Here is a 19,495-nt window from a genome sequence, read left to right as displayed (position 1 = left end):
AAATATTATATTTTATTTATTAAGATATTTAAAAATTATTCGGATAATCAAGATATACATGGACTAAATTTTTTATGCAACATACTCAATTATTAAATGAATATAAAGCCTAATTTAACATCTTACACATATAACTTGGGTAATTGTGTGTCTTTTATCAGAATCTAATTCAACTAGAAATAGAATTGTGTTGTGAATATTTAAGTAGGAATAGGGAATCACAAAATTAGTCTAATTGTAAATTCAAGTAGGAATAAGGAATCATCCATTATATAAACTATCCTCTATGTATCTACTTCCAGTTGTGTTAACTCAACCCTGTATTCAAGATACCGAGAAACATTATTTCTAGACCATCAAATAGTTCAAACAAGTTTTTGTTCAACTTCTTTATTATCATCAATATGACTACTCAGAATAGAAACACACATCATCAGATTCAAGGTTCAGTCTCGAACGGAGGATCAAGTCGACGAATAGTCAGACAAGTGCAACCTCAACCGCCTATGATGTTTAATGTTCAACCGTGGTTTCCTTTTCCACAGTTTTCTTATAGACCTACGTTTGGTAAGTTGTTATCAATATTGGGGTTTACTTTTATATAATACTAACTAATTTGAGTATTCTAATAACTTATGTGAGTTATACAGATCTATCGGAACTTCCAGATTTAAGGAGGGAGGCATTAGAGTCTAATTTACCTTCGGTCATCCGTTTTCAGATTGATTATTATTTTAGGTAAATAAACTTTTATTTTTTGGTTTATTTACTTTCGAGTTAATTTTCTGAATTTATAGATTTCGTCTTGTCATATGTTTTACGTTGATTGATATTATAATGCAGCGATGAAAATTTGGTGAAAGATGTACACTTGAAATCTCAAATGGACAATCAAGGATGGGTTAGTATTCTCTGTATTGCAGAATTTCCAAGAGTAAGTAACTTCAAAAGTTGATGGAATATATATATATATTTGTTCTTTCAAGAATATGGTAGTGTGTAATATATACATACCAACTGATTTTTTTTTTCTTTTACACCAGATCAAAAGTATGACCAATGATATTGAGTTTCTATTGTCTTCACTGAGATCATCAGCTACGGTTGAAGTTCAGGTAATTACTAATTATTACACGTTACACATCTCTTCTTATTATCTTAAACTTAAATATGTAATACAATTTTTTAAAAAGACATTTTATTTATTAAACACCAATAATTAATGGATAATGATATACTAATATTCACTTGAATGTTGAAATCAAATTTCGTAGAATGGCAAGTTGCGGAAACGCATTGGATGGGAGAGATACATACGCTCATGAAGGCTCCCGGCCTCCACGTACCGATAGCAGTAATGAAGACGAGACCAGTAGATTTTGATATTATGTACCTTTGTCCTACATACTTTTGGGTTTTCTAAATGTACTTTTGGGGTTTTCGCTCAATATATTAATGAAATACAAATGTTCACTTTCATTATTTTTAGTCCTAATAATTTACCGCTGAAATTAATCAAAAAGCTTACGTTCTTTCCCTGATTTACGTCGAACAGATTATGCAACACATGTTTTTTGCATAGTGGCATGGATTTTTGCATCACATAGTTCATGAGGCCCTAACTTTTGTTCAACCTTGTAATGCAAATTTTAATCATTAGCGCTAATATATTCTGACTGAGAGAATCTTAACAAATATATCCGATGTCGTCCAGCGGTTAGGATATCTGGCTTTCACCCAGGAGACCCGGGTTCGATTCCCGGCATCGGAGATTTTTGAGCAATTTTTGTTTTCCTTAACCGCTGATACTTTGTTGTGAAGTAGAGCTGTAGAGGCACATACGTCGCTTTGTTTTACAGTTTTGTGAGCAATCTCCTCAAGCACGAACTTAGAATTATTTTCCCTGTGGAAGTCTTAAGGCAACTCTTCTTGCAATAACTCTGTAATCTTCTTCTCAGTGGGTTTCAAACTCACCAACTTACGTTTGGATCTTTGAAACCAAATCACATCCTGCAGTTTATATTCGATACCAAAAACGTGAGAAGATTGGAGTGATTAAATGCATTCTCTCCCAGAAAGAACTAGAGAGCTGTGTCTTGAAATATCAAGTCTAGATTTTAGTTAAATCCTTGTTCATCAGTTTTTTTGTATCTTCTTTAACGCGTCATGAAGTTATATATCTATTTATGTTACCAGAAATCTCAATCATCCGATCTTCAATTTGGATATGCACTGATGCTCTGCAGCTGATGTAACTTCATCAGCTTTCAGATTTGTTTTGGCAAGCAAACAAAAACGCTAATCTGGTTGGTTTTGGAATATGCTACTGCTAAAAACATCTCAAAGCCAACTCAAATCTTGAAAATTGAAATTGTTGTCACTACATATCTTTGTTGTAGAAGAAGCTTAACTATTCTGCTCCCTAGTATATAACAACAATATCTACACAATTCTGCATCCGTTTTCCTAATATCTTATGGTCTGGCAACATTCAAAACAGATGTTAAGTTAGCTCAATCGATTAAAACACCTAATGAATAGCTTCAAAACTTGAACCCCTAGTAAGGGGTAAAGATTTGTGAGCAATTGATTTGACTCAGACCATCTGTTCTAATGGCATCAGAGAACATATAAATCGAATGTTCTAATGGGTACAGAGAGGTGAGCAATTGATTTAACTCAAGACCACCTGTTCTAATGGCATCAGAGAACGAACATAAAGGCAGAGTTACAGAGAACTACAAAGAAGCTTTGCAACGAAGAAGAACGAACGAAGCAGCAATAAGGCAAACCAGCAAATCACTCTTAAAAGATAACTAAAAAGCACAAATTATCCAAAAGAGTAAAGAGACAATGGTGGTTCTTGATACCATAACAGAGAAGACAAAGAGGAAGAAGAAGAAGAGAACATAGTCATGAATATTAAAAAAAGAAAGCAAAGTCATATCATCAAACACTTAGAAGAAGAAAAACGGGGATAAACATAAGAGATGAGGAGACTGGTTTGGTTTGATCTTCGAAACATCAGAGATTGAATGAGAGAATCATTCAAAAGCCCATTGGTTCTCTCTGCGAACCTCCTCTTCTTCCTCTGGTGTGAAGTCATTCTTGATGTTGAACGTTGTGCGAATCTCTTCTGGAGTCTTCCCCTTGATCATATCAGCCACTGTTTGACATGTTAGGTCAAGCAAGTTCTTGATGTTCAGGTAATTCGCAGCCTACACAACAAAATCCAAAAAAACCAATTAGATCAATATTCACATAAGAACCCTAAACAATTTCAATTCCAGATTCAATTCCTAAGAAACCCTAAACGAAATCCGATTTCTAAAACAAATCCCCAAATTTACGAAACCCTAATTTCAATTTACCCCCAAATCGAAAACCCTAAAAAAATCAAATCGAGGGGGAAAGGGAAACAAACCAGGATGAGTTCAAAGAGGGTAGCCTGATCGATCTTCATAAACTCAGCATCCCAGGTCTTGAGTTCTTCGTCGGCGGCAGAAGAAGCAGCACCAGCAGCAGCACCATCAGCGGCATCGGTCTTGGAAGCAGTAACCTCGACGTGTTTCTTGCAATACTCGATCACCTTAGCGAGGATCTTGCTCGTAACGTTAGGGAGAGGGACACCGTTGTCGACGCAGTCGTCTTCAACCATATGAGCTATGGTTTGTGATTCGAGAGCAACCAATTCATCAACCTCGAAAGATTCACCATCGGAACTCTTCAACACGATCTTCTTCGTCGTTGTTGTCGTCGACATCTTTGATTTGATTTTTGAGAAAAAGAGAGAGAGCTTTTTTTTAGATTTGGGAGAGAGTTTGTGAAATTTTCTTGAGAGGAGACGAAAATATGATAAAAAAAAAGTTTGGGGGGTCTCTCTCTATTTATATATATTAGAGAGAATCCCTAATTTTTGTTAAGTCGGTCTATTGTTTAGGAAATAATAAAGGAAATATGTTTTTTTTTTTTACTTTTTTATTTTTTTATAAAGTTAACTTTTTATTTATTGTTTTAATGAAATTAGGATTGTTTTCTATTTTTTTTTCTTTTGGGAAATTAACTTTGATCCGTCGAATTCGTTGTATTTATCTCATTAATTAATATATGATTGATTTTATATTTTTCCTTTTTTTCTTTTCTTTTTGGGATACAATTCCATAATTGTCAGAGAAAAAAGTAAAAAGATATATTGAAATCACTGTATGATAAGAATAAATCAATGAAATCAGCTTTGTTAAGCTTTTAATAAAATGATGTATTTCTGAATCATACAATAATAATAATAATAATAATAATAATAATAATAATAATAATAATACATTTAACTTATTTTTGGTCAAGAATCATACAGTATTATTATGTGCTATGTATTTTCTTCTCTTTTCATTATTTTGTTCTTTTATTTCTTAATTAGTCATATCTTTTTTTTTTTTGTATATCATCATTATCATCTTTTATATTTTTCTTTACTAATTAATAACTATTGTTATATATACTTTATCATGATTTTCTGGTAACAAAAAAAAGGATTTCAGACTTGAACATGATCTTAACTAAGATTCTAAGATGAATATTTGGAAAAATTGTGGATGCTTCTCCCTTTTGACGATTCGACCTAAACATGATTAGATCATTTCTTTTACGATTTTATGGTACCCGTGATGTCTTCTGCTTGATGGATACCAACGTGATTTCTTGGAATTGAACATACTAAAGAAGGGGTATTGGTTTAGGATTTAGAAAGAATTTTCATGATTTTGTGTTTTTAAAAATTTTGCTGATTTTTAAAATCATAGAAAATTAGAAAGTAAAAATGAAGGATTCTATAAGAGATTGTTTAGGAAGTTATTTTAAATCTTGCTGATTTGTGTTTCCTAATCTTGTAAAATCTTTCATAAAATCTTTCAAAATCTTTCTATTTGATGAAAGAGTTTTCATGACTTTTGTTATGAAGGAAATGATATAAAATCCTAAACCAATAACACCAAACTTGAATTCATTAACAATCCAAGATTCTTTAGTTTTAATTGAATAACATAAAACTTTTAATGACTTTATAAGACTCTTAATCCAATAACACTAGATTTATCAAGATTTTAGATAACTTTTTACAAATCTACAACCAATAACACCAAATTTTTAAAGAGTTTTTAAAAGTCTTGATTGAATAACAACATATTTTACATAACTTTTAAAGTCATTAAAATTCTTTCTAAATCCTAAACCAATAACCCCCCCTAAATAGGAGATCCAAGAATTAAAATAAAACCATGAATCTATACTAGTATTTTTGCAGCAGTTTTTGCTGAAAAATATTTTTAGGAAAGTTTTTACATTTAATGCATTAACTTTAATATTAGTTACCAAAACTTCAAAATTAATTATAGGTAAAATTTTAAAAAATAAAAAAATCTTTCTACCTTATTCAAACATAAATATATGATTCTTTTTCATTTTTATTTGAATTTATATTTAAATTATTTTGAATTATTCTATAATACATTTAGTTAATAAAAATTGTGATTTTTTCCTGCATATGATGTAATACAAAATTTTAAAAACAGACATATATTACTCAATAGATGAATAAAAATACGGGTACAATATCCCACATCGTCTAAGAAAATTGGGCAATGGTTTAGAGTTATACTATAAAAGAAGCCAAAATGATTCTGAATACAATTCTGAATACAAATGAGTAGAAAACTTAATTTATCAGGCATTCAAACTTTAAAAACTTTTATTTGGTTTATTTCGGTTCTTTATTTTAAAGATTTTTAAAAGGTTAAATATGAAAAATATTTAAAACTTTTTAAAAAGTTAAATATGATAAATATTATACCGTAGATACACAATAAATATTAAAAATAAAAATGATATAGTGTGAATTAAAATATCTCGGGACGGGGTTATATAGCGGGACGGGTTTTATCGATATTTATATAAATTAAAAAATATCATTAATTTGGTGTAACACAGGTAAAACATCATTTCATTATTTTGTTAACACTGTCGGTATCAAAGAATAAACATATCTAATTAAATTAATTAAATAAATATTATGTAAAAAATAAATTATATTATAATATTATATAGTTTATTTAACAATTATTATATAATTATAACATATTTAACCGATAAATACAACTTATAATTTAAATATTTTAGTTATAAATAATTTTGCTCCGTGGTGTACCGCGGATCATAGTTAAAAAATACTGTATGAAGAGAAAGTTGTTTGTGGGCCGGGTTGGGTTTAAGGTATAATATAATCCATGGCTTTCTTACTTTTTTTTTTTTGACAGTGGCTTTCTTACTTCTTACAAGTGTCATGATTCATTCTAGAAGATGCACGCTCAACATATAGAATACTAATTTCTTAATGGCTAATCCGTGAACGAATGGAGGATGATGATTTCTCCGTTTCTCATCTACCAAAATTAAAGTTTGGTAGCTGATATATCTTTTAAAGATAACTGAGTGAGTCTATTCATAAAGTTCCAAGGCCCATATCTGAATTATTCATAAAGTTCCAAGGCCCATATCTGAAGTCTAACTAATCCGGAGGTGAGCATGCTCTTCGATAAGAATTTCTTCTTGCAAGCTTATACAACTTATGAGAAAAACAGGAATTAAAAAACATTTTGAGTACGTATATCAAAACTTACAACTTATGAGAGTATCCAATTCCAAACTTTACCTGTTTATATATCGACTTATCTTTTGCTTGAATATGTAAATGTATTAACTGTAAACAAAGAGTTTGTGAATATAATTTTCGTTGTCTATTTGCAGAGTAAACTCTACAACTCATCATGCTCATCTTCGAACCCTTTCAATCCATTGTGCTCATCTTCGAACTCTTTTAGTCCATTGTGCTCATCTTCTAACCCTTTCAGTTCATTGTGCTCATCTTCGAACCCTTTCAGTTCATTGGGCTCATCTTCGAACCCTTTCAGTCCATTGTGTTCATCTTCGAACCCTTTCAATCCATCATGGAGGAAATTCGAGTACCACTGGGCTGATAATTTTTCGTGGCGTGTCAAATTATTTTTGTAATCAGTATAGTATAGCCCAAATCTCGAGTTGTATCCTTCTTGCCATTCGAAATTGTCCATCAATGACCAATGAAAATACCCCGTAACATTTACTTTATCATCGCTGCAAAAACAAAGTGGAGAAAAACACACTATCATGCATCCTGAAAATAAAACAGTCTTTTTTGGTAAAGGTAAAACTCAAAAAACATGCATGATTTGTTTTACTGACCAAATTGATTCGTGCAAGCTCAAGAGATGCCTCTGTATATAGTATCTTCTGTGTTCATCTGAGAGCGCCAGTACAAGACTTGTGTCTTGCTCGCCTAGATCCTCTCCATATCCTTAAATCAAACACATACAACTCAATATATGTATATATACAAAAATTAGGGAAACGTTTTGAGATTTAATTTAGGTAAAAAACGTTTCTATCTAACCATTCTCGGTGATCATGATTTCAGGATTTCCGTATTTATCCTTAATATATTTCAGTAGGCTCCTCAAACCTTTTGCGTAGACTTCCACTTTCGCAACATCAGGCTTATAAAAAGAAAAAAACAAAATATATAATCAATTTTAATATTTTCATTTTAGTTACATCGTAAGTTACTAAAACTAAAATAATCATCATATATACCGTGGCAGTATAAGCATTGAGTTTATCCACATACCTTGCTGAAAAAAGTCGAACAAAAGTTGGATAAAATTAATCAAGTGAGAATTAATGAAAATAGTCTAAATTTATTTCAAAATTAAGTCAAATGAGACTTACGTTCCCAGTCCACTAGGGAATCACTCTGCCAACTTGGTTGCGAAGGATCTGGCTCTTCGTCGTGCATTGCAAATACCGAACTGTAGTAATTTATTCCTACAAAATCAGCTGAATTTTTCAACTTCTCCTTCTGTGCCTCTGTGAATTCTGGCAGTCGATGTCCAACATGATCCTTCATTGATTGTGGATAATCTCCATATGTGGTCGGATGCAAATGCCTGCGGAGTCAGAATAGTATTTGTCACATATTTTATTTTTTCATACTATATATCTGTTTTTTAAAAAATTAGTAAATTTTGTTACCATCCCAATATGAAGTCGATCAGGCCGGTTACAGGAGGTCCATGCTCTTCGTCCGAGAGCTCATGTGCCTCAAACCAAGCTGGACTATGAGCAATCCCAATTTTACCACCGTTACACTATAAACAAATAGAAGTAAATGTTTGTAAATACTTAGTTCATCAAATTACGTAAAATATTCACAGTAACTTTAGTGATGCTAGTTAGTTAATGTTTATATGGAAACCTTATCGCATTTCCTAAAGGCCTCAACGGCATCGGCATGTGCTAAGAGCATGTTATGACTGACGATATAAGCTTCGTATCCGGACTGTCCATCATGACACAACTCTCCATGTTCTTTGATGTACTTGAACATCGTCCCGGTGCTTTTTTCCCAATGTCGTAGCCAGATCGACTGAACACCCATGGCTCGTTAAATGTGATCCAATGCTTCACTTTGTGTCCGTACTCTTGGAATGTGAAGTTTGCATATTCCGTAAAATCCTCTCTGCGTTTATATATATAAATAAAAGGTTCATCGTGTTTTGAGTTGTAGACAAAAAAAAAAAAAAAAATCATCGTAAGTTGTTAATATTAGTAAAATCTTACATGATGCGGTCGCTTAGGAAACCACCGTATTCATCTTCTAAATCTTGAGGAGTGTCCCAGTGAAAAACGGTAACTAATGGTGTTATATCTGAATTTTGGAAATTGATTTAGAGTTAACATTAGTAATATCTTTGATGTAAATGTAATATAGAGTTTGTCAAATTTAGAATATTAGTTTATCGGAGAGAGAAAAATTTACCATTTTGTAGAAGCTCATCGATCAGGTCGTGGTAATACTGCACACCTGCTTTGCTTATTCCTTTCCCCATCCTACCATCTGTTAATATTTTTAAAAAATTGGATGTTGTTGTTATTTGCTTCCTTGTATTATAATCAACACTAAACCATAATTTGTTGAGTTTTAACTTACGGGGAAAAATTCTAGGCCATGCAATGGAAAATCTAAAGCCATCAGTGTTCAGACTTTTCATCAACTTGATATCTTCCTATTAAATATAATTTTTAAGTTAACATAAGTTCGAGAGAGCTTCACAGACATATTTTCAGACTAGGGGTAATTAGACGACATAACTAATACCTTGTAACGATGGTAGAAATCGACAGCAACGTCGGCATTGTGATAATTACATCTATCTGAAAATATAAATTTAAAAAGAAAAAAAAAAGATGACTAATATTGACAAATAATTATTTTCATTAGTCAAAGTGAAATTTTGAAAAGAGGAAGTTAGAGTGAAAGAGACGTGGGAATTTCTTTGTGTATACGTCCCACATGCTTGGACCTCTACAACCTTCATTTACAGCTCCTTCAACCTTACCACATAAATCACTAACTTTTTTAGAAGTTTCATAACGAAGTCAACGTTTCCAAAAAATCACTTTATTTTATCATCTAAAAGATCGTATCTATCTAGAGTCTAAATTCAAAAATGTATGTTACCTGAAAAGCCGCAGTTGCGGTACCAAAAATGAAACCTTTAGGGAAATTGGCACGAGTAAAGTGTATATCGGTACTAGAGCAGGTATACTCACTGGCGGCGGTAAGTGAGCCGGTCAGACCGAGAAACAGAACTAAACCTATGAGAGGAAGTTTATGAAACCTCCCCATTATTAGTGTAGATCTCTTAAGTACGTTGACAAATACGTTGGAAGGGATATTTGCTGTTATATATAGAGACAGACTAAAGAGACTTTAAGATACTGAAAGGGAAGATGTAAACCACGTGATTCACATACGTGACCGGCAATGAATGGGAAATTAGGAGATAAAAAGTGTGTGTTATGATTTATGAATATATCAACAGATAAATGGATTGTTCAATTCAATTCTGTTTTTTTTTTTGGAACAAATTGTTACGTGAATAATATTTTAAGTGAACTTATTTGATTGATGATAAACAAGAATTTTTTTTTTTTTTTTTAACAATAAAATATACAGGATGTATAGTTTAAGTGGTATATTCAGACAACGAAATAAAATGGTATACATAAACAATGCAATCCGTGTGAAAGAAGAAGAAACAAAGCTGCAGATTTATAGGGAGGTTTATTATCCATGACTATACAAGATTAACAAAACATGCACCAATATTAATCCCACCACCTTTTGTATGTATACCATTCCCTAGTTTGTTGAGGGATATATAATTCCGATCACTGTATAAGTAAAAATAATATCCATCCGCAATTAACTTAAGAACTCAATTTAATTTAATGAACTAAGAAAATTCCCGTTTTTTGCTGAAATTTACATGCATGTTCTTATAAGTAAACAAATATTAATGTTTTTTTTCATGAGATTTTATTTTTGTTTATGAAATGTTATTTTAAATGTAAAAATCGTTATTATTATCTTCTTTTCTTCTTCCTATACATATATGGTCCCTATAGGCTATAGTGCCTAAGTCTCAACGACCTCTTTTGCATTCAAAGTCTGCATAATTTTCAGAAAATGCTCACGAGTGAAGAATTGGAAATATATATGGGTGTGCTTATACAATAATTTTCTTGTTCCCATGAGGCCGACTTTGTTTATTTCACCTTAGCCTGAAAGTGTCAATTATTTTTGTTCTTTTTTTTATCCAAACACTATCAAATCCACAAGCTTACAGTTGTGTTAGCCTTCTTTGGGATTTATTTGCTTGATTTATATTTGAAAACTAACTCTCGTTTGTTGTTGGATTATATAAAATGAACAATACATTATACATTCTCTTTACGGTAAGAAAATCAAATATGATACTGACCATTACATATATATAACGATATGGTGACAACTAAGATTAAAATAAAACATTGTAAGAAATGAGGAATTAGGCAAGGCCTTTCGCTATCTGATAGACAAGTGGTTTAGATATGACTTCGTAGGCTTTCTGTGAAGGGTGAGCGAAGTCATAGAAGACGTGTTTATCTGGGTTGAAGCATGGTATTATTGCATTCGGCATACAACAACACGCTTTTCTCACTTCTAAAAACCCTGCAAGTATATATATATACACACATAGATTGTTATAGATACAACATGATCTTGATCACCATGTACATTTTAGAGTTATGATTTGGATATAAATACAAAACGAGAAAAAAAAAAAAACAAACAAAAACTGCATACAATATAAAAATTCTTTATATATAGTAACTTATCCTATATGTGAGAGTTACTATAATGAAATTCAGAATATATTAGAAAAAGAATTTCACCTTTCATTCTAATCTACATCAATAATATATGTAAACAGAAAATAAAAGGGAAATATTACTATATTAGTTATGATTTGCAAATGAATAAAAGAAACAAATGCATGATGCGGCTAGAAAAATTTGAGTCAAAACAATACAATAACTATGAATGGGTGTTGTGCATATGCATGGTATATGATATTGTCATCACTTGGTTACGTCATGCATATATTTATGGGGTGTGTATATACGTACCATAGGCCTTAGGATGGTTGACAAGATCCATAAGTTTACCGTACATGTCGACGTAAACAAATTTTGCATCTTTAAAATCATATTCTACTGCGTAACTTATAAGACCTTTCTGCAACTTGCTGTTGAAGTCTTCTGTAACTTTATTCAAGAAGAAATTACACCATCCGAATACCCCACCGAATACAGCTCGATGCAGAGGCAAACACCCCACTGGCATCACTCCCAACACCGCGAATTTTCTCGCCCCAAGATCATATAAATCCTTCACATATAGATTACATGCATAAACCAAAAGAGTGTGAACAGTTGCATATATTTCATATACTACTATATATTACATATATACTAAACCTTGATTAGTTTTTTATTTTATTTACTGTCTTACTTTTAGAAACTTTCTGGTCCAACCAACCATTCTACTGGTGTATGTGTTTGGGGACTGTAATCGTAAGAGAGCGGGAGCGACAAAGTATCCAAGATCGTTGTTTCCTTCAGAAATAAGAAACACTGCGTTTGAAACTATTTCTTTTACTTTTTTCTTACGTTTCACTATTTTTTTTAGTTTCTTCAAATACTTTTTAAAATCTTGTACTTGGTCGCCTGCCGATAAAACTCGCTGACCAAAACACCCACGGCCATCCAAAAAGAAATGAAAATAATTATTACGTAACATTGGTTGAGTTATATAATAGTGTTTTTTTTATCGAAATAACACAAATAAATTCATCTTTTTCACCAGTGTTCTTGATGTAAGATCGTCGATTCCTGAACCACCAGATGCAAAACAAACGCCGGTTTTGAGGTCATCAGAACCAATGCGACGAATCTTGCTATAAGCTGGTACAAGTCTTTTGATCCCCAAACCTTCAGCTACAATAGAAGACTTACACCACATGAGATCATTAGTATTCCTACTACATGATATAACTTAACAACAAATTTTTTTAAAGAAACGTTGTTAAACGTATGATGTTATACCAACTATATCGGTGAAAACTCTTCCATTACCGAATCTTCCCGTTGGAATTTTGTAGTCAAAATTCCAACCATAAGGCCAGTAATTTCCCTTGAGCAAAGTAAGAAGAAAATTATTGTTGCCGGTATCTAATACTGAATCACCAAAAGCAAAAAGCGCAGTAAATGATGTATTTTTGTCAGCCGCCGATGAGAGAAATAAAATAGAAAATAATGCTAACACAAATATTTTTTCCCTAAACATATCGAAAATAAGTTCAAACTTCTTCCGGACAGTTTTTAATGTATCATGTGTTTTATACAGAAATCAAATGATTTGTTCTACTTATTTTTAGACGTCTACATCCTTTTTGTCGTAGGAAGGCCAAATGCATGAGAGTACAGTACACAGTACACACCAAATGAATGTTAGGATATTTTAATACTATAATAATTCCATATATATAATCTAATGAATTATGTTTTAGTCCGTTTCTGGTCTTTATATGTGGGCAAGTTTAGTTAGTTGTTGCCATGAGACATCGTTAATATTTCAAACTTTTGTAGACCATGTTTTTTGTATACGATCATATATATCAGAGAAGCCTATTTGGAAGTAACATTAGTAAAGAGCAACATCAATTACTTTAGTCCGAAATTGTCAAGTTTGTTGTTTTCTTATTTAGTCTTTCGTGTTCTTTTAGTTCTAAAAGATTTAATTCCACGGTTTAAGGTTTAATCATATAAATGAAAATTAATTCTGTACAGAGGAATTGTTTAGACTTTAATTTTACAGCACTACAACTTTTAATAGAGGAATTGAAAATTAAACCCGTACAGTTTTAACTTTTAGCTATAATCATCCAAATCAATTCTCTTTGTTAGTGTTTCACGTAACGGACCAACTCGGGAAATAAGCTCACAGACCGAAGCCTTTATTCTCTACATTCAACAGGTGTGACATGGACTTATTCTTCATTTTTTTCTGGATTTTCAAATCCGTAACGTCCAAAAGTGTTTATTTTGTCATTTTCTTACTTTGGTCTAATGTCAACTAAATTTGTTAGGGAATTGTTATTAGATACGTTCTTGAATATGTGTCGTAAAAAGAAAAGAAAAAAGTTATTCAATATACATTTGTAAGCAAAACGTCTTTGTTGTTCTGGGATTTTATAAAATAAACAATACATAATACATTTGTTTCTTTAAACTGGATTATACATTGGTTTATGTAAAAAAACTGAAAGATCGCCCATCTATGATCTTTGTCTTCTCATATATATATATTATTAACGATGGCTGTTATTAAGATTTTAAAAAAGTATTGCAAAAGGAATCAGGCAAGACCCCTCTTGATATCCGCGACAAGCTTTTTAGAAATAATTTTGTAGGATTTCTCGGAGGGATGAACAAAGTCATAGAAGACGTATTTATCTGGGTTGGGGCATGGTATTATTGACGAAATCATACAACAACACCCTTTCTTCTCATTAGTAAATCCTGCAAATCATAAAAGAACTTAATCACTATACGAATTTTTACTTTTTACGAACGAGCTAGGAACATTACTTAATCGTGACATATATTTATGTAAAATTAAAGAAGCTATACTAATTGCGTTGTTATATGCCTATCATCCAAACAATAGTGAAAATAAAAAAAACAAGGGAATATGTATACTTACCATATCTTCTATAATTTTTGATAACATCCATAAGAGTGTTGTACATGTCAACATAGACAAATTTTGCACCGCGAAAACCTGATTCTCCTCCCCAAGTTTTAACCCCCCTCCTCAATTTCCCGTTGTAATCTTCAGCAAGTTTATTCGCAAAGAAGTTACAAATCCCGATTCTCGTCATAGGCAAGCATCCCAATGGTATCACTCCCATCACCGCAAATTTCCTCGCTCCTTGATCATATAAATCCTTCAATACATACACATAAAACCAATTACTACGTATTAGTATCAATATATATGTAGATAGATATGCTTGGTAAGAAAAATTCATTATATAATTTTCGTACTTTCATAAACTGTTTATTCCAACCAGCTAGTTTAGTGGTGTATCTACCGGCAGTCATTCCTCGCATAATAGCAGATCGAGTCGTAAAATATGAGATTCCAATATCATTATTTCCTTGAGAAACAAGAATCACTGCGTTTGAAACTATTTCCTTTGCTCTTGAAGAACCTGCCGTGGCCTTTAGCTTCCTTATGTACCCTTTGAAATCGTTTACTTGATCCTTTGGCTTCAAAACTCTCTGACCAAAAGCCACCATCCAAAATTATATATATTTAGTTGATTAAGATATATAACATTTTTTTAACAGACATAATAGTTCATTATTTCTTTTTTTTCACCATCAGTCTGGATGTAACAGGGTCGACTCCTGCACCACCTGATGCGAAACAAACACCGGTTTTAAGCTCGCTTGGAGGAACAAACAACTTACGATAAGCTGGTAATACTTTTTTGATCCCCAATCCTTCAGCTGTAATAACAATTAATGATAAATTTACTATATCAAAATGATATTATTCATACCATATGATTACCATAGCATTTTTATTAGACTGTGATATTTTACCAATAATATCGGAGAAAACTCTTCCATTTCCAAATCTTCCTGTGGGGATTCTCATGGTCCAACTCTTCCCATATGGCCAGATATTTCCTTTCATAAAAGTCAGTAGGAAATTGTTGTTACCGGTATCGAGTATTGAATCTCCAAAAGCCAAAAGCGCAGGAAATGATCCTCTAGCATCCGTTGATAGGAAATAAATGGAAAATAATACTAACGCTAATGCTTTTTTTCTACACGTAGCTAATTTTAAGTCCATATTTTTCTTTTTCTTTTTCTACGACAGTGTTTTAGATTCTCTTATATATGTTTTTACATATAGAGAATTCACATTCTAAGCTCATGTCAGTAGTACATATACAATTTGATTTCTAAGTCTTTTTAGACGTCTAGTCCTTGTTGTCTAAGGAAGCCAAAAATGCATGAAAGTGGTGAGAACACACTGGATGAATGTCACAGCATGTATTAGGAAGATAATAATTTCATATATCTGATGACATAAATACCAGACACAAAAAAGAATTATTTGTAAATATATTTACTCTTTAATTATATTAAAATTAATGATGTATACAGTCAGATGTTTTCCTCATGTAGACTCTTATTCCTCCCTATATGTATTGGAAGAGGATCTAATTCTTAGAATGATAAATTGTGAAGTAAAACAGCAATGGATATTTATTATATTTAGATCGAATACAATTTTCAAATGATACAAACAAGATATGATAAAATACAATCAATCATTAATTACGCCATGAAAATAGTTTTAAATTCAGACGAGCTGATCAATAAATTTGTTAATCAACAATGAGACTAACACTTTGTAAGTATGCTCTGTAGGATGATAACTGTCCCAAAACACATGATTAGACACGTCGGGACATACAGAAGATGTGATTTTATTGCACAACACAGAAACTTCTATGACTCCTGTTCCACAGCATCCTTTATTAGCCACTTTAAACCCTACAATAATTAACCCAAATCGTTCAAAGATATTACCTATTTATATTCAAGTACAGCGACTAGGCCATGCATGAAAATTAAATGAATAAAATGTTTTGAAGTATTACCGTATTTTGCAGGATTCTGGATGATGTCCAAAAGAGGATCATAGATATTAACGTACATCGGTTTGATACCCGGTAGAGTTTTATGCAACATATCCAGTTTTGGGGAAAGCTTTGAGTTGAAAAGCTTTGCTGCTTGGTTGTAAGTGTCAGCACAATCTCTCAAAATACCTCCTCCTAAGGTTCTCTGTGATGGTACACACCCAATTGGTGGTGCACTAAATACAGCCAGTCTTCTCACTCCATATCCATATAGTTTCTGTCAATTTCATTCCATAATAATCATTATGTTTCTAGAATTTCATTTATTTCTCTGACTCATTTTTATATAAATATAATTTTGGTAGATAGCCATCTATATTTAAAATGTTTTTTTCTTACTTATCTATATATATATATATTACTTTATAGTAATGTAGAAAGACTATATTAAAAGTAGTATTAGGCTTTATTCAAAGATTTGAGAGAAGCTTACTGTCACGAAATCTGAGGCAGAGTCAGACATAAGAGTAGTATAGGAATCGACGTCGTAGTGAGGTCTTGCACGAAGAGTGTAGTATGTATTGGCTATGTCGTCGCTGCCTGCGACCACCAAGAATAAGCTGTTGGCTATTATGAAGTCTTTTCTTTCTTCCCCAACTATATTCTTCACTTTCTCTATGTACTCCTCGAAATAAGTTAATTGCTCTTCTAATGATATTACTGTCTAATACCATCAACAAATGAAACCAACAAGTTAAGATAATTGTTAAATGAAATGATACAAAATACCATGATCGATAGGTTACATAGTCTTACCACGAGTTTAGGTGTTATAGGATCATAACCAGAACCTCCTGACGCAAATGATACACCGGTTAAAAGATCTTTGGAGTTTAGCTTCGAATCGAAGTATGCTGGTACAGTTGATTTTATCCCCAGTTCTTCGGCTGTATATAATAACAGAGCATGAAACATAAAAAATTTTTACGTTATTTTAAAACCTTTTTTTTTGGGGTTTTATTGATATGTTTCTTAATAATTATTTGACTATAGGAAAAAACCTAATAAATTTTGCTATGTATAATTATTGAGACAATGTTACGAGACTTATTTTCAACTACTACTAGTTCTATAAGGGAAAAGGAAACAAATGATTGCTCAAATTTATTTTGCCGTAGTCATTACTTGTGTCCTAGTAATTAATGGTCGTTACTCCTTTATATATAAATGCGTGAAAATCTAATTTTACATTGACTATTAGCTTTACGCACTGAAGTTAAGAAATAAGAGTAAAGAGAATGGACCTATCAAATCGACGGGGACTCGTCCGTCGCAGAACCTCCCTGTTGCAACTCCACCTTGGAAATTGATACCGTAAGGTTGAAAGTCGCACTTCACTATGGTTTTGACATAGTTGTTCATTCCGGTGTCGACGATGGAGTCTCCGAAAGCTATTACGGCCGGAATAATCAGGTTTGGTGGCAGCTTCACGGCGGCAATCGTGTCAGTGAGAATGAGAACAGACAACAAACATAGTTTCCACGAAGACCAAGAACAACAAGACCAGCTTGTATTGTCTTTCATGTTGCTATATAATGTAATGTAGAAATATGAATAAAGTTTTCTTTTTATAACAATGCGTTTGCTTCCAAGTTCCAAGTTTTACAACATAACAAGGAGAAACAGAGGATGCTCTTAATCAACTTTTCTTCTATCCTATCACACTTATTTATATATTTATAGACAGACACATGTCGATATATATACTATTTATATATATTTGTAATGTAATATATTTATATATATGCGCAATGCATATTACGTCGTGGAGATATTGTGGACCGTAGACAAGATCGAATTAATTGCTTGAAACATTTTGAGATATAGATTAGGTTTTTCTTCTTACAATTGGAAGGGAGGAGTTAAAAAAAATGCACTTTTTGATAATAATCCTTGAGAAAACTGAGATAGTGTAGACTCTCTCTTTTTTTTTTTTTTTTTTTTCTAAAAAAGAGAAATGTACTAACCTCAACCATAATTGTCTTTTTTGGCATATATATTTCAGCTGCTTTTAACAACATACAACTATTAGTGCGTATGTCGAAACACGAATTATCAGCAGAATGTGACAGGCAGAGTTTGACAGACAAAAATAGTTTAACTGCGTATGTCTTAATTAACGCTAATTAAACGTAAATGTTAATATATCAAGATATCTTCATCTCTTACTCTAAATTCTAAAACTAAAAACACCTACTTAATTAGTATATATATTCATGTTATCATGCGGTTATTCAACTTTTTCCACTCTCATATCGAACAATTTTGACAAATGTTTAGAAATTTAATGAAGATATATGCATCACATTGTGTTACAAACTTACAAGTAAATTTGAGTATTCAGCAATCTCTGCACGAATAAGTTTAACTTCGTACTTTTATCAAAATAATATTAAAAATATATATACGATTACAGAATTTTCTTTTAAAATGTTTCTTTTCTACTATTTTCAAAAATATAAGATATATATATATATATATAATAGTATATTAATAAGTATAATAATAGGTAAGTGTAATATGATAGATATCTATACATATATGTGTTCTCTTATTTCTTTTCATTTTTATCTTATTTCACACTATATCTATACATATATGTGTTCTCTTATTTCTTTTTATTTTTATCTTATTTTACACTATTTTTTTTAACGGCAAATTAATATATTAGATATCATAACGAGTTTATACAATACAGAAGCAAATCAAATACAACCATCATTACAAATATAAGAAATTAGGAAATTGAACATAATTTCCATGAAAATTTTACACTATTTTCATATGAAAATTTTACACTATTTTCATATGAAAATTATGCTACGTTTGAAATACAATAATAGTAATACTAATTAACGTAAGAATCTCATGTTGATATTTGAGCATGTGATGTAAACTGTTACCAAACTACAATCTTGTAGGTCATCACAATTAATAGGACAACAAATATTTCTAGAGCCCAACAGGCTCAGCAATATAGAATATATTTGTTGGTATTGTTTTTAGTTTCCTTCATAACGTATCATTTTTTGTTTGGATAAAAAGACATAGCTAGTCTTATTTATTTTATAGAATCCTTTAAAAATAGACATAAAGAATCATGTGATAAATACGAATTAGAAAGAAAAAATAATATGAACAAAGACATACGTAGCTAGGGACCGCATGCAGGGTAGATGTAGATCACAAGCAATAGGTGATACTACTATTTCCACTTAACTGAGTGTGGAGAAGGTAAC

The 19,495-nt window shown here is 31.6% G+C and overlaps 5 protein-coding genes, 1 non-coding gene and 1 pseudogene across 7 annotated transcripts; 2 read left to right on the top strand and 5 right to left on the bottom strand.

The window, feature by feature from the left end:
• Positions 1-171: 171 nt before the first annotated feature.
• On the top strand, positions 172-1,477 carry LOC147939221 (la-related protein 1C-like). The gene is made up of 5 exons (XM_087464661.1): positions 172-567; positions 651-738; positions 844-934; positions 1,044-1,115; positions 1,275-1,477. Exons 1-5 carry the CDS (start codon positions 405-407, stop codon positions 1,323-1,325), a joined length of 465 nt encoding a protein of 154 aa, XP_087320787.1. The 5' UTR covers positions 172-404; the 3' UTR covers positions 1,326-1,477.
• Positions 1,478-1,699: 222 nt separating this feature from the next.
• Positions 1,700-1,771, top strand: TRNAE-UUC (transfer RNA glutamic acid (anticodon UUC)). The gene has a single exon. It is a non-coding gene; the product is annotated as a tRNA-Glu (tRNA).
• Positions 1,772-2,782: 1,011 nt separating this feature from the next.
• On the bottom strand, positions 2,783-3,926 carry LOC104713259 (SKP1-like protein 1A). Its single transcript, XM_010430342.2, has 2 exons — positions 3,425-3,926; positions 2,783-3,218 (listed from the first exon to the last, which is right to left on the bottom strand). The coding sequence occupies exons 1-2, from the start codon at positions 3,761-3,763 to the stop codon at positions 3,045-3,047; spliced, it is 513 nt and encodes a 170-aa protein (XP_010428644.1). The 5' UTR covers positions 3,764-3,926; the 3' UTR covers positions 2,783-3,044.
• A 2,709-nt stretch (positions 3,927-6,635) lies between these two features.
• On the bottom strand, positions 6,636-9,847 carry LOC104713258 (beta-glucosidase 20-like; annotated as a pseudogene). The gene is made up of 13 exons (XR_015566680.1): positions 9,608-9,847; positions 9,411-9,480; positions 9,245-9,300; positions 9,077-9,152; positions 8,906-8,983; positions 8,707-8,794; positions 8,342-8,605; positions 8,119-8,234; positions 7,816-8,033; positions 7,681-7,718; positions 7,481-7,583; positions 7,273-7,384; positions 6,636-7,164 (listed from the first exon to the last, which is right to left on the bottom strand). The product of XR_015566680.1 is annotated as a beta-glucosidase 20-like (transcript).
• Positions 9,848-10,818: 971 nt separating this feature from the next.
• On the bottom strand, positions 10,819-12,873 carry LOC104713257 (GDSL esterase/lipase EXL6-like). The gene is made up of 5 exons (XM_010430341.2): positions 12,580-12,873; positions 12,338-12,471; positions 11,987-12,217; positions 11,602-11,863; positions 10,819-11,143 (listed from the first exon to the last, which is right to left on the bottom strand). Exons 1-5 carry the CDS (start codon positions 12,818-12,820, stop codon positions 10,980-10,982), a joined length of 1,032 nt encoding a protein of 343 aa, XP_010428643.1. The 5' UTR covers positions 12,821-12,873; the 3' UTR covers positions 10,819-10,979.
• Positions 12,874-13,691: 818 nt separating this feature from the next.
• LOC104713255 (GDSL esterase/lipase EXL4-like) lies at positions 13,692-15,603 on the bottom strand. The gene is made up of 5 exons (XM_010430339.3): positions 15,148-15,603; positions 14,921-15,051; positions 14,584-14,820; positions 14,240-14,483; positions 13,692-14,055 (listed from the first exon to the last, which is right to left on the bottom strand). The coding sequence occupies exons 1-5, from the start codon at positions 15,398-15,400 to the stop codon at positions 13,892-13,894; spliced, it is 1,029 nt and encodes a 342-aa protein (XP_010428641.1). The 5' UTR covers positions 15,401-15,603; the 3' UTR covers positions 13,692-13,891.
• Positions 15,604-15,793: 190 nt separating this feature from the next.
• Positions 15,794-18,422, bottom strand: LOC104713254 (GDSL esterase/lipase EXL3-like). Its single transcript, XM_010430338.2, has 5 exons — positions 17,501-18,422; positions 17,013-17,143; positions 16,690-16,920; positions 16,218-16,473; positions 15,794-16,110 (listed from the first exon to the last, which is right to left on the bottom strand). Exons 1-5 carry the CDS (start codon positions 17,778-17,780, stop codon positions 15,917-15,919), a joined length of 1,092 nt encoding a protein of 363 aa, XP_010428640.1. The 5' UTR covers positions 17,781-18,422; the 3' UTR covers positions 15,794-15,916.
• Between the last annotated feature and the right edge of the window lie 1,073 nt (positions 18,423-19,495).

Source organism: Camelina sativa, chromosome 9 (genome assembly GCF_030686135.1).
Source record: "Camelina sativa cultivar CO46 ecotype springtype chromosome 9, ASM3068613v1".
In the NCBI taxonomy this organism is placed as follows: Eukaryota; Viridiplantae; Streptophyta; class Magnoliopsida; order Brassicales; family Brassicaceae; genus Camelina; species Camelina sativa.
This window is presented reverse-complemented; position numbering and strand designations above follow the sequence as displayed.

Bases quoted from the DNA above. Each gene is read 5' to 3' on its own strand.
- LOC104713257 (XM_010430341.2), bottom strand. From the start codon at position 12,820: ATGTTTAGGGAAAAAATATTTGTGTTAGCATTATTTTCTATTTTATTT. The intron at 12,218-12,337 runs GTGAAAAAGATG...TGTTTTGGTCAG, and splicing joins ATCTTACATCAAGAACACTG to CGAGTTTTATCGGCAGGCGA. The intron at 11,864-11,986 runs GTAAGACAGTAA...CTATATGTGAAG, and splicing joins GGACCAGAAAGTTTCTAAAA to GATTTATATGATCTTGGGGC.
- LOC104713254 (XM_010430338.2), bottom strand. From the start codon at position 17,780: ATGAAAGACAATACAAGCTGGTCTTGTTGTTCTTGGTCTTCGTGGAAA. The intron at 17,144-17,500 runs GTCCATTCTCTT...TATTATATACAG, and splicing joins AGTCCCCGTCGATTTGATAG to CCGAAGAACTGGGGATAAAA. The intron at 16,474-16,689 runs GTAAGCTTCTCT...TGAAATTGACAG, and splicing joins CTGCCTCAGATTTCGTGACA to AAACTATATGGATATGGAGT.
- LOC147939221 (XM_087464661.1), top strand. From the start codon at position 405: ATGACTACTCAGAATAGAAACACACATCATCAGATTCAAGGTTCAGTC. The intron at 739-843 runs GTAAATAAACTT...ATTATAATGCAG, and splicing joins CAGATTGATTATTATTTTAG to CGATGAAAATTTGGTGAAAG. The intron at 1,116-1,274 runs GTAATTACTAAT...CAAATTTCGTAG, and splicing joins CAGCTACGGTTGAAGTTCAG to AATGGCAAGTTGCGGAAACG.
- LOC104713255 (XM_010430339.3), bottom strand. From the start codon at position 15,400: ATGGACTTAAAATTAGCTACGTGTAGAAAAAAAGCATTAGCGTTAGTA. The intron at 14,484-14,583 runs GTACGAAAATTA...TATGTATTGAAG, and splicing joins GGAATAAACAGTTTATGAAA to GATTTATATGATCAAGGAGC. The intron at 14,056-14,239 runs GTAAGTATACAT...TATGATTTGCAG, and splicing joins CAAAAATTATAGAAGATATG to GATTTACTAATGAGAAGAAA.
- LOC104713259 (XM_010430342.2), bottom strand. From the start codon at position 3,763: ATGTCGACGACAACAACGACGAAGAAGATCGTGTTGAAGAGTTCCGAT. The intron at 3,219-3,424 runs GTTTGTTTCCCT...TTTGTTGTGTAG, and splicing joins CCCTCTTTGAACTCATCCTG to GCTGCGAATTACCTGAACAT.